A 14,040-nucleotide genomic window follows, 5' to 3' on the forward strand; every position below is an offset into this window, starting at 1 on the left:
ACAAGTCCCTTTCACTTTTTAGACGTGGCATCTTTTCTCTGTTTTTCCTGGGCTTTGTGTTGTGATCTTTTTGGCCGAGTGTTGGGCACACTCTGGTCCTGTTTCTGGTTTGCACAACATGCAAAGTTCTGTTCAGACCTTGCGCTACAAAGTTCTGCACATACCATGACAACCATTGTGGCTCTGAGTCACCATCTCCGTAAGATTTCTGCCTGAGGCTCTTACACCACACAAACTTTTTTCATAGTCCTGTGACTCCACCATTATAAGGCAAGTACCAAAGGAGTGGGCCCTCTCTGACCTTGTTCACTGTAGTTTTTCAGAAGGGCATGATCAGGCAAGTACATGGCCATAGAGATCTCCACGTTCTGGGCTAGGCTGGTGGCTGTGTGGTGACCTCAAGTGAATGCACCTGGCTTTGATTCTCTCTGACCCTTTCCTCCGGGTCTTGCCAAGCTCTCAGACTCACCTGGCTGGGACCTCTGAGGGAGAGGTGTCCATGTGGCCGTCTGGATCCCTCCTGGATGGTTATTGGTGGTGACTAAACTCCGTCCCCACACAAGACGGCAGAACAGAGGCTAGCATGAGTCTCCCAGTCAAGCTTTCGACTCCACAAGCAACAACCTGGTCCCGTCAGCCCACGGTGGCACAGGCAGTGGGTGTGCACAGGAGGTATTTATAGTTTCCTCTGCCTGTTCATGAGGCACGTTCCCCTCCTCCTCCTCTTTGGAGCAGCACATGATTTCCCTGGGGGACACTGGTCTGGACACAAAGGACATTTTTCTGAAGGTTCTGTGTTCCCAATAGACCAGGTTATAACTGCGTGACCCCAGTGTTGAGTATTCCTTCCTCATGGACTCCGCTGCTCTCAGAGTTCAGACCTCCCGGCAGCGACTCCCAACGCTTATGTCAATGTTTCGCCCAAGTCTAGGACTGAGAAATCTGTGTGGATTAGTTCCCTTGGATCTCCGAGCTGTTGGCTTGTGTTGGAGACACAGTCCTGCCATCTACACAACATTCCGGTTTTCCTTTTCAACAAGGAGGAGAAAAAAGCTCCTTCATACGGACCCTGAGCACTACATACCACAGCTTCATGACACATTTGCACACTTTTAGGACTTTCATTCCACATCACAATTAAGAGCTGCTGTTCAGCCCCTCTTTGTAAAGACTTTTTTAATTATATGAAATATGGTGAGATTTTTTTTCTTGCAGTATAATATGAGCTTGGAATAGAAAAGTAAACAGGTTCTTCCCGGTAGCTTTGAGAAGAAATCAGGCCTTGCAGTCATTTTCATTTTAGACCAAGGTGAGCCACTTCAGGCTTCTGATGCATCGAATGTAAGAACATAAATGAATTTTAAACACCAATGTAGTTATTTTACATCAGCGTTAGGACTTCAAATGACAAATGTTGTTCCAATGAAATTTTGTTAAGAATCTGAGATTAGGGGGGCACCTGGGTGGCTGAGTTGGTTAAGCGTCCGACTTCGGCTCAGGTCATGATCTCACAGTTCGTGAGTTCGAGCCCCGCGTCGGGCTCTGTGCTGACAGCTCAGAGCCTGGAGCCTGCTTCCGATTCTGTGTCTCCCTCTTTCTCTGCCCCTTCCCTGCTCATGCTCTGTCTCTCTCTGTCTCAAAAATAAATAAACATTAAAAAAAATTATAAATAAATAAATAAATAAATAAATAAATAAAAGAATCTGAGATTAGGGTTCTCCCTTCAATCACAGAGTTTCCCCTGGGTAAAGGCATTTTGCATTGTAATGTCATCTCTAAGTAGAAAAGGAGATTTACAATCAATTTACAGATAATCATCCTCTTTAGCTGGTAGAGAATTTCTTAGTACATAACTGCAAGCATGCTTCAGATTTTGACGTCTGGGAGGCATCATGACAGGAAAAGTAATTAATCCTTTAAATGTATGTCTATCATTTATGTCTATCTTGAAATCTTTGTGTCTACACATCTTCATTCTTTTAAATGCATATTAATTCAAACATTTACTCTTTTAATACCTACACCTCCAACTTTCTCTTAAGTTTCCTTTCAACATAAAATAAGAGATTATGTATGAGTTTGCTATTAAAGTGAATAAAGATGGGGCTCTTGGATGGCTCAGTTGGTTAAGCACCTGCCTCTTGATATTGGCTCAGGTCACAATCTCACATTTTGTGAGTTCAACCCCCATGTCAGGGTCTGCGTTGACATGAGGCTGCTTGGTATTCTCTGTCTTTCCCTCTCTCAGCCTCTCCCCACACCTCTCTCTCAAAATTAAATGCATAAACATTAAAAAAATTTTAAGTGAATAAACAAACACACAAAAAAGCAGAATGAGACCTACAAAGACAGAGAAAACAACCTCATGGTTTGCCTGAGGGGACGTGGGCGGATGGGCAGAATGGGTGAGGGGCAGTGGGAGATACAGGCTTCCAGTTATGGAATTAATGAGTCTTGGGGTAAAAAAGGCACGGAGTATGGAATACAGTCAATGATACTGGATGGGTTTGTATGATAACAGACAGCAGCTACCTTTGTGGCGAGCACCGCGTAATGGGCAGAGACGTTGAATCACTACGTTGTGCACCTGAAACTAATGCAACATTCTTGCCAACTGTACTCAGATAAGATTTCTTTTAAGTGAGTTTGTGTTTATGTGCATATGCGTATATGTGTTTATTTGAAAAAACATGTAATATATACGTACAACTTTGCATCTGAACATTTTCTTTGGACTCAACGAAGCTAACTATAATTTAAATTTAAAAAAGTAATAAAATAAAATAAAATTTTGCTTCAGGATATTAAAGGACACCTAGAGTCTGAGATCATATTCTAAAGTCAATCTATTTATTAAAGTTTGTTGCTCCATGAAGACTTTTCTTGGAGACGCATATTTGGTGAACACTTGAGTAAGGAAGTGACTGTTGTACACATTGTGGAACAAGGTACTAAGAGACCAGGATCCTAATGAGGAGAATAAAACCGTTCTAGAAGACACATTAATATATTAAGTGTCCACTATTAAGAAGAGCAGTTAAGATACTGATATAGAAAGGAATTTCAGACATATAAGTGAAAAAAAAACATAATCTCACAGAGCCTGATGCGGTGCTTGAAATTGTAAACCGCAAGATCATGACCTGAGCCAAAGTTGGATGCTCAACCCACTGAGCCACCCAGGCATGCCAAAAATAGAGTTCTTTTAGAGACACATAATAAAATATTATAGATAAAAAACCAAATAATTTGTATTTTTAAATATTTTTATTTATTTTCAAGAGGGGGAGAGAGAGAGAGAGATGGCCTGAGCTGGGGAGGGGCAGAGAGAGGCAGAGACATAGAATTTAAGCTGTCAGCACAGAGCCCGACATGGGGCTTGAACTCAAGAGCTGTGAGATCATGACCTGAGCCGAAGCCGGATGCTTAACTGACTGAGCCACCCAAGCACACCTTACATTTATTTATTTCAGTTCAAGTTAGTTAACATACAGTGGAGTGTTGGTTTCACGAGTAGAACCCAGTGATACATCACTTAAATATAACTCCCAGTGCTCGTCCCAACAAGTGCCCTCCTTAATGCCCATCACCCATTTAGCCCCTCCCCCCACCCACTTCCTCTCCAGCAACCCTGAATTTCTTCTCTATTTTTGAGTCTCTTATAAATTGCCTCCCTCTCTGTTTTCATCTTAGTTTTCCTTCCCTTCCCCTATGTTCATCGCTTTTGTTTCTTAAGTTTCACATATGAGTGAAATCATATGATATTTATCTTTCTCTGATTGACATATTTTGCTTAGCATAATACACTCTAGTTCCAACCACGTTGTTGCAAATGGAAGATTTCATTCTTTTTGATCACTGAGTAATATTTCACTATATATATATATATATATATGCCACATCCTCTTGATCCATTAAAGGGGCATATGTACCCCAATGTTTATAGCAGTGTTATTAACCATAGCCAGTTATGGAAAGAGCCCAAATGTCCGTGGATTGATGAATGGATAAAGAAGATGTGAGTGACCAAAATTGTGATCATGAGTTGCTTGCCTATCTCGCTACCTCAAAAGCATCAGAGTCAGACCACGCTCACATTTATGCCCCAGGAATTCACTTTACCAGGTGCTAGCCAGAATATCTCCAAATTGATTTAATTTCTTCTCCATAATGTGGGTTCTTTAAATGTCAATTGACCTTAACCAAGGGAAGCTGATGAATGGACAAGCTTAAACTCGGTTCCCTCAAAGAATTTTACTGACTATGTCCCTGTGAGATTCCTACTGCTGTTATAAAACATTCCCACACTAGCTGCTGAAGACAAACACATACAGGTTCTTACAGTTCTGGAGTCAGAAGCTTCGAAGGAGTCTCGTCGGGCTAATAGCAAGGTGTCTGCAGGGTTGTGGTCCTTCTGGAGGCTCAGGGGAGAATGTGTTTCCTTTCCAGTTGCAGTCTCTGTTGCTGGCCACCTGCATTTCTTGGCTCACGGCTCTTCCGCCACCTTCATAGCCAGCAGGAGAGCATTCTCAAAATCTCTGACATCAACTCTTTTGTCTCCATCCTCAACATTTGGAGGACCCTCCTGACTACCCTAGTCCCACCTAGAGGATCACAGCTGATCCTTTTATCTCCATGGCAGCTAATTTACAGCCCTGTTGAGTCTGCTACCTTAATCCTACGTTGCTATCAAAAATAACATGTTAAAGGTCCTGGGAATTAGGATGTGGACATATTTGGAAGCGCCTTATTCTACCCACTACAAAGTCTTTTTCATAAATGTATTATTTTTGTCACTTATAAAAGCAATAAGCACAGAATTGACACAGACTGAAGAAAGAGTGAATACATTATTCCTTCAAAATTACATGCGTGCACGGACACCATTTGGTGCAGAAGACTTAAAAATACCTACACCTGTCTTTAACACAAGATCCCAGCCTTGCTAATCAAAGAGTGGCCCACAGACCCAGAGCCACAGTTTAGCATCACCCAGGAGCTGGTAGAAATGCAGAATCTCTGGGCCACCCAGGACGTGAGATCAGATTCTGCATTTGTAGTGGGATCTGTGTGAATTTACATGCTCATTGAAGTTGGAGAACTGCTGGTGTAGCTGGGTTTCTCACCTTTTATGATTGACATTTGTGGCAGGATAGTATTTTCGGGGGTGCTTTCCTTTGAATTGTAGGTGTTTGGCAGCTTCCCTTCAGACTTTGACAGACATCTCAGGGGAAAATTCATTTCTGGCTGAGAAGCACTGCCCCAGAGTTTGAGAACTAGAAGCATCCTGACAGAATCAAACTCAAGGGTCACCACATACTCAGGTATTAAATTTAGACAGATGACTAGACATGACCAAGCGCCATTTCTACAATGTAGAATGGAGCTCATAAATGTACTTCCTCAGGGATAAGATGTTTATAAAAATTGAATCCAACTATCCCTATGAGATGTCAAGGTCACATTGTAGTACTTAAAATATTTAAATACATCTGTTATAATTAAACACTTAATAACAAAGGACCAACTGACAGCTTTTACCTTGTGATAATGTAAGAAATTCCTAATTGTGATGGCAAAAGTGCCTTGAAGCCAGTGTGTGTAGAACCCAAGGTTTATTATCAGAAGAACCCATTTCTCTCTGTTTCTCTGTGCTGATAGCTCAGAGCCCAGAGCCTGCTTCGGATTCTGTGTCTCCCTCTCTCTCTGCCCCTCCCCTGATCATGTTCTATCTCTGTCTCTCAAAAATAAATAAACATTAAAAAATGTGTTTTGAAAAAATAGACACTAGGGTTGCTGGGTGACTCAGTAGGCTGAGCACCTGGCTCTTGATTTCGGCTCATGTCTCAATCTCAGGAACCTGGAGATTGAGCCCCCATCAGTTCTGAATTGAGAGTGAGGAGCCTGCTAATGATTATCTCTCTCCCTGTCTCTCTCTGCCCCTCCTTGGTACTTTTTCTCCTATAGAAGACAAAGAAGATGAAGAAGAATAAGATGAAGAAGAAGAAGAAGAAGAAGAAGAAGAAGAAGAAGAAGAACAACAACAACAACAACAACAACAACAACAAGAACGAGGAGGAAGAGGAGGAGGGGGAGGAGGAGAAGGAGGAGAAGAAGAAGAGGAGGAGGAGGAGAAGAAGGAGGAGGAGAAGGAGAAGAGGAAGAGGAGGAGGAGGAGGAGAAAGGAGAAGAAGAAGGAGGAGGAGGAGAAGGAGAAGGAGAAAAACAGGAGAAGAAGAACAAGGAGGAGGAGGAGGAGGAGAAGAAGAAGAAGAAGAAGAAGAAGAAGAAGAAGAAGAAGGAAGAGGAAGGAGAAGAAGAAGCAGGAGGAGGAGGAGGAGGAGAAGGAGAAGAAAAGGAGGAGGAAGAGGAAGAAGAAAAGAAGAAGAAGAAGAAGAAGAAGAAGAAGAAGAAGAAGAAGAAGAAGAAGAAGAAGAAGAAGAAGAAGAATGAGGAAGAGGAGGAGGGGAGGGGGAGAAGGAGGTGGAGAAGAAGAAGAAGGAGAAGGAGGAGGGGAAGGGGGAGGAGAGGAAGGAGAGAAGAAGAAGAAGAAGAAGAAGAAGAAGAAGAAGAAGAAGAAGAAGAAGAAGGAGGAGGAGGAGGAGGAGAGGAGGAAGAGGAAGAGGGGGAGGGGAAGGAGAACAGGAGACACTGGAGATGGCAGGGCTGGGTCTCCGAGACAAGTCAAGGTATTGAAGTTAGAGAGACCTAATCCACGTGTGTTCTTCCTTCTTAGAGCTGGAGAAAAGTGTAACTCCGAGCTGAGATAACGTGCTAGGAGATTTACATAACAGGAAGAGGGCAAGTTCAGGGAAAAGGAGAAAAAAGAAAAGAACTGCATTCACTTGACCTCTAACCTAGTCTTTTGGGAACTGAGATTCATCAGGAAGAAATCCTTTATGTCCAGAGCAGCTTTCCATTGGGAATCATACGCTTAGAGGTTGGAGTAACCTCTAAGGAGGGAAACGCGCCTAATGAGTAGATACAGGGAGGTGTAAATACCCTCTGGTCTCCTGTCAGCCTGTGCGACCTTGAACAGGAAGGTGAGTGGTTTTGGTCCGTTCGTTCTGTCCTAATTCTGGCTGGGGACTGATGCTTCAGTCCCCCCTGCTGTCTCCGCTGAGGACAGAGCCTTCGTCCCTGTTACCTGCTGTCCTGGGAGGAATTCAGTTTCACGCGGAGACCTTCCTGTCAGACACCCAGCCAGGTGAGCCCAATAGCCCCGTGCACTGTGGATGACAGGGTTGTCCGAGAACATTAATCCATCATCACTTGGGGGCCAATTCAACTTAGTCCATAGCAAGTGATCACTGTGTTTATTTGCTTGCGTAAGTAATGAATGTGTTTAGTCAGTGACTGTGCCAGTTTCGCAGAATGGCTGCTACTAACACTTTTGAGAGTCCTTCATATTCTTTATCATGAAAGGGATGCTCTAAACATCCTAAGATACACAGACCTCAGCACTGGGCAGGCTCTGGTCAGGATGTCCATAGGCAGAGACGTAGAAACCCTGCATTAAAAATATGAATATTTGTAATATAGCTGCTTTCAGGTCCTGCCTTCAACCTGTAACACCCACTTTTCCACCAGCAAATTCAGTGTAACCCCAAGACTACCCATTTAAAAGTCCAACCACAGGGGTGCCTGGGAGGCTCGGTCGGTTAAGCGTCTGACTTTGGCTCAGGTCATGATTTCACAGTCCATGAGTTCGAGCCCCGTGCCAGGCTCTATGCTGACAGCGCAGAGCCTGGAACCTGCTTCGGATTCTGTGTCTCCCTCTCTCTCTGCCCCTCCCCACTTGCACTCTGTCTCTCTCTCTCTCTCTCTCTCAAAAATAAATAAACATTAAAAAAAAGTTCCAACCACACACAATGTAACACTGCTCTAAGTTTTTTCCCCAGATTCCTGGGTGAAGAAGACATTTCCTGTTGTTTCTTAATCTATCCCTCAGTTTCAGCAAATGTCATATATTTGATGACCTTTCTGATTATTATATGGCCATATGCTATTCCCCCTCCCCTGATTTTTTTTTAGCATTTCAAAAGATTTCCTCAGATCATTGCTTCTCAGTCGATTTTGGAAACATTCTTTGACCATCAAAATGTTTAACTTGATTTAAATATTCCTATCTTCTTACTGCTGAGTTTCTTGCTTTATTTTAGTGGTTTTTCCCACCTGCAAATGTTATATGCAATTTTCTTGATGTTCAATATATGTATGGTTACATTTATGCTGAAGTCATTATCCCTCTGGTGTCGGTAATGTATCTGAGGGAGGGGACCAATTTAATGTTTTTCCAGATAGATATCCATTTATTCCAGCTGTTACTTAGCAATTCATCTTTTTCCAACGAAACTGAAATACGACCTTGCTATATAGGAAATGTCCTTATACACTGAGACCTAATTCCTGATTCATTCAACAAATAATAACTGAGCATCTGCCATGGGCCAGAACATTCTAGAGACATTATATGTCATATTCTTTCATGGTCTTTCACAATTTTGTTATTAATCCGTGTCGGTATTACTAATGATTGCTATTTTTTACCTGTTCCAGTTGGCTTTTATTTTTCATACAACTTTGCTTATGACAGTTGTTTTCAAGCTACTATTTTAACCTGGTTGCCAGATCCTTTCATTCTTTCCATTCTATAACTTCTCATAGTCTTATATCTTTTTATAGTAAACATATATTCAACTAAGTTGGTGAAAAACAGAAATGAACAAAGAGGATAAAGTCCCTGCTCTTCTGGATGTTACAGTGTAGCATTGAGACTGTCATGATGTGGGCAGGATTTACAGAGCATGGTCTGGGGAGTCCTTTGCATGTTGGATGAGATCCAGAATGAGGATTAGAGGGTGTCCATTGGGTTTCAGAAAGAGAGATCTTTACTCAAAGCCCAGGAATATCAATGAAAAGTGCCACATAAGAAGAGGGAGAAAGGAGCTAACCTCATCCCCTATCAATCACGTAGAAATGAATCAGTCATATAATGATGCAGGAAGTACAGGAAAATGTCTTCTAGGCTTGATATAAAAATGCCTGACTTTGATTGTATTGGTTTATCCCTTTGCTCGTTTTTCTTGATGTATAATATAAACGGATATGTTAATATTTATATCTATTTATATTTTTATCTATATAGTTTTGTACAAGTACACCATGAATATATCACTATCTGTCTTTTAAATAAGTTTGTTTCATTCTCGTATTATTTTTGCTGGGCATCAGGGGATGTAACCAGGGGAGAAGCAAGGGAGACATTTCTTCCTCACAGTCTCTCAGGGACCACCCCAGCTTATGAGATCATTGCTCTCCCTCATCGATTTCATTCCCTCTGTATCTCACCCTCTGTCTCTTTCATTTATTGAGCAGACTTTGTTACACTGGTGTAAATCACAGCGGAAAATTAACATTCCAGTATGGAGCTCCATGGTGATTGGTCCAGGGGAGGCTTAAGAATTAGCATTTCTGGGAACCATTTCTACACTTTGCAGGGGAAAGATGGCTGATCGGGTCTCCTTGGGTTGTATCCATTCCCAGCATAACCAAGAATGTGGGGGCTGTGAGGACAGGGAAATTCACAACCCAGAAGACCACGGTGTCTTGTGCATGTGTGACTCGTAGAGGGTGAGCAGTCCTCACAACAGGGGCCAGGACTCCTCAATCCCAAGGTGACACTATACACGGGCCAGAACTCAGTCAAGAGCAGGCACCAAGACGGGGATCTGTGTCAATTCATGGGATGGCTTTGCAGCACGATGAATACCAAGGGAGGGGCAGTGTGGACAAGGACGGCCCTGTGCCTTGAGGTCACAGCTGTCGCAGAGAGGCCACATCCCTCCTCACATGTGTGTCGGAGTCTGTCATCAGTGTCCCTCAAGGTCATTCCCCTTGCAGCGCTGGCTTTGCTTTTTCGCTTGAACATTTGAAACAAGTACCTTCCTCAGGGCCTTTGCTCTGGCCATTCCCTCTGCCAGCCACACACTTCCCCCAGAATCCTGTGTCTATGTCTCTGTCTTACATGACATCTGTGTTCCAATGCCACCTGTGTACAGAATTTGCCTAAATGCCATTAAAATAGAATGCCCTATTTGCTCTCTGCTTTATCCGTTTTCCATTTCTTCACAGCACACCTCACCATCAAAAAGGTGAGATAATCAAAAGATAATTGTATCAAAAAGATAGTTGTATAATTATCTTCTTTGTTTACATATTTTTTCTCCATCGCTGTAGGGATTTTTGTTCTTCAGCACTCTATACTCATTGCCTAGATAGTGCCTGAAACCTGGTCAGCACTCAATTTATATTCCTGAATACTTGAAGCATTTCTCAGGAAAAGTATAAAATACATGATTTCTTAGGAAAGAACCTGATTGACAATAAAAAGTTTATCAGATGTTGCAGCGATGATTCCCTAAAGGGGACCACATCCGTGCACAACATATTAAAAGGAATTTCTGGACTGCAAAATAAAAAAAAATAAAAACAGACGCATTTCAATTTTGTGAGTAATACAAATTTGTGCTTTTTTATTTCCCTCTTTCTCAGAGGTCACCTCCACCAGATGGAACCAAGCAATGAAACAAAATTTTCAAAGTTTCTTCTTCTGGGATTTTCAGAGGAACCAGGAATGCAGCCCCTCATATTTGGGCTTTTCCTCTCCATGTACCTGATCACTGTGTTTGGGAACCTGCTCATCATCTTGGCCATCAGCACAGACCCCAACCTCCACACGCCCATGTACTTCTTCCTGGCCAACCTGTCCTTTGCAGACATCTGCTTCACGTCCACCACTGTCCCGAAGATGCTGGTGAACATCCGGACTCAGAGCAAAGTCATAACCTATGCAGGCTGTATCACACAGATTTATTTTCTCATACTCTTTGCTGTGTTGGACATCTTTCTCCTGAGTATGATGGCCTATGACCGGTTTGTGGCCATCTGTCACCCCCTGCACTACACGATCATCATGAACCCCCGGCTCTGTGGGCTGCTGGTTCTGGTGTCCTGGATCACATGTGTCCTGCATTCCCTGTTACAAAGTTTAATGATGTTGCGGCTGTCCTTCTGTACACACTTGCATATCCCCCACTTTTTCTGTGAACTTAATCAGATGCTCCAACTGGCCTGTTCTGATACCTTTCTTAATAACGTGGTGATGTATTTTGCAGCTGTCCTATTAGCTGGTGGTCCTTTTGCTGGGATCCTTTACTCTTATTCCAAGATAGTTTCCTCCATACATGGGATCTCATCAGCTGAGGGAAAGTGTAAAGCATTTTCCACCTGTGCATCTCATCTATCGGTTGTCTCCTTATTTTATTGTACGATGCTCGGTGTGTACTTGAGCTCTGCTGCTACCCACAGCTCACGGTCAAGTGCCACAGCCTCGGTGATGTACACGGTGGTCACGCCCATGCTGAACCCCTTCATCTACAGCTTGAGGAACAAAGACATGAAAAGGGCTCTGAAAGCATTCTTTGGGAAGGAGACCCTTCCATGGCCAATCGTCATAAGATTGAAGAAGTGCCTCTGATTGCAGGGGTCAAAGCCTCTGGGTCAGAGATTGTGATCTTTATTCAGACTGTAGATGTAGTATTGCTCTTTCCGTTTATTTCCTTGTCCTCAACTTCCATATGCCATGTATGTAAGTCACTCTATGAAGCTCTGCTCTCTCTGATATCCTACAGATTTTTCCCTTGTATTTCCCACTTTCTGAATTTTATTTCCAACCATGGATCTGAAATATTTGGAAATGTTCATTTACCTTGAGGCAACATAGATGTTTTTAAAAAATAATCTTTCTCAAACAACTGCGTCACACCAAATCATTTTTCTTTCATACGTGTTTTTTTAATGCCACGATTACCACTGGTTAGCTCTCTGTATGTCTTAGGATTGGTGAGTGGAATTGGGTGGGTGATGGGCTAAATGGGCAATGGGCATTAGGGAGGGCACTTGTTGGGGTGAGCACTGGGTGTTGTATGTAAGTGATGAATCACTAAATTCTACTCCTGACACCAACACTACACTACATGTTCACTAACTAGAGTTTAAATAAAAACTTGAAACAGACAAACAAAAAGAACTGTCATGATTGATACGCCACCTATGGAAACAACCACACTTTATGACAAATATATATGATTTTAAAGTAGAACAATATCTGAGGCTACGTTTTTTCGCTTATATGTCTGAAGCTCCTTTGTATATCAGTATCTTAAATGCTCTTCTTAATAGTGGACACTTAATATATTAATGTGTCGTATAGATGGGTTTTATTCTCCTCATTAGGATCCTGGTCTCTTAGTACCTTGTTGTCCACAATGTGCATGATAGTCACTACCTTACTCAAGCATTCACCAAATACGCGTCTCCAAAAGAAGTCTTCATGGAACAACAAACTTAGATAGATTGACTTTAGAATATGATCTGAGACTCTAGATGCCCTTTAATATGATGAAGCAAAATTTTATTTTATTTTTTTTCAATTTAAATTTTAGTTAGTTAATATACCCTGCAATATTGGTTTCAGGAGTGAATTCCGTGATTCATCACTTACATACAACATCTAGCACCCATCCCAATGAGGCGGAGTTTTAAATCGCACATTGTGCTCTATAAAATATTTATTCTTCATGCTGTACGTCTATTCATTGGAGTATGGAGGATTGGTGGCCATGTGTAAGGGGGCTTATCCAAATGGGGAAGGACTGATTGACATTTTTCTATTTTTATTGAATTATCTCCTTGTTTCCTCCTGAAATCTTTACGCTGCCTTTGGTATGACTGCTTTCATTGTTGTAAAAGAAATATATCCCCCTTCCTTCTAAATTTTGTCATAACCATGAAAGGGGTGTCGAATGGTCATTATCCTCCATTATACATGTTTCTCAGGCTCAGGATTCTATTCATCTTCTATGTTCAAGGGATGACATAAGAGGGAGCTTGCATTCCTGTCTGGTCATGTGAATCAGGGACACCAGTTTTCCAACACAATAATGCATACATTTTCAATCTTTTCTGGCTATGGGGAAATCACCCTCAATGAGAGGTAGTTGTTTAGTTGTTTTTGTTGTTATTGTTTGTTTGTTTGTTTTTTAGAGAGAGAGAGAGAGGGAGAGGGGGAGTGAGCAGGAGAGAGGGGAAGAGGCAGAGAGGGAGACAGAGATAGAATCTTAAGCAGGCTCCAAGTTGAACGGGGCTTGATCTCATGACTGTGAGATCACAACCTGAGCCAAAATCAAGAGTTGGAGACTCAACCGACTGAGCCACTAAGGTGCTTCTCAGTGAGAGGTTTTATATGCAGTTGTCTGAACTAAACTGAAATAACAGAGGTACCATGAATGCAGGCTTCAAATACAAGAATAAATACCAAGAACAGTCAGCAGCAGATTATAATTGTCCTTACTTCTGTTCACTGTGATGATTGAATCAGTTAGCCATTGCTGCATAACAAGCCATTTAAAAGAAAATGATTTAATGGAATGCTTTTATTACCAAATGATATTGTACGTTGGGGATTGTTCTGAGCTGTGCTTGTCTCCTCGCGAGTCTATAGTGAGCTGTGAGACTCTACACTGTTTCTTTTTTTTTGAATTTTTTCTTAAAGTTTATTTATTTTTGAGAGAGGCAGAGACAGGATGCGAGTGGGTTAGGGGTAGAGAAAGAGAGGGAGACACAGAATCCAAAGCAGGCTCCAGGCTCCAAGCTGTCAGCACAGAGCCCGACGAGGGGCTTGAACTCACAGACTGTGAGATCATGACCAGAGCTGAAGTCGGACGCTCAACCGACTGAGCCACCTAGGCGCCCCGACTCTACATTGTTCCTAAGGCTCATCCATGATGTCATGTGTGACCACGGGGCACTTCTCTTCTGAACAAGTATATGATCAGTTAACTCGATTTCTGAGTGCATTTTTATCTTCTGTTTTACAGGGAAAAAAAGAATATCAAAAGTGAATGATTTTAATTTACATCTACTGTTCCTATATTCATACATGACACTTTGCTTTATTCCTACTGAGAAGAAAAAGCT

The 14,040-nt window shown here is 42.1% G+C and overlaps 1 protein-coding gene across 1 annotated transcript; it reads left to right on the forward strand.

Annotated features, from left to right (window-relative positions):
* The first annotated feature begins 10,549 nt into the window (after nucleotides 1-10,549).
* On the forward strand, nucleotides 10,550-11,651 carry LOC131510500 (olfactory receptor 7A17-like). The gene has a single exon (XM_058727688.1). The coding sequence runs from the start codon at nucleotides 10,571-10,573 to the stop codon at nucleotides 11,537-11,539; it is 969 nt and encodes a 322-aa protein (XP_058583671.1). The 5' UTR covers nucleotides 10,550-10,570; the 3' UTR covers nucleotides 11,540-11,651.
* The last annotated feature ends 2,389 nt before the right edge of the window (nucleotides 11,652-14,040 follow it).

The sequence above is a fragment of the Neofelis nebulosa genome, chromosome 4, assembly GCF_028018385.1.
Source record: "Neofelis nebulosa isolate mNeoNeb1 chromosome 4, mNeoNeb1.pri, whole genome shotgun sequence".
NCBI lineage: Eukaryota > Metazoa > Chordata > Mammalia > Carnivora > Felidae > Neofelis > Neofelis nebulosa.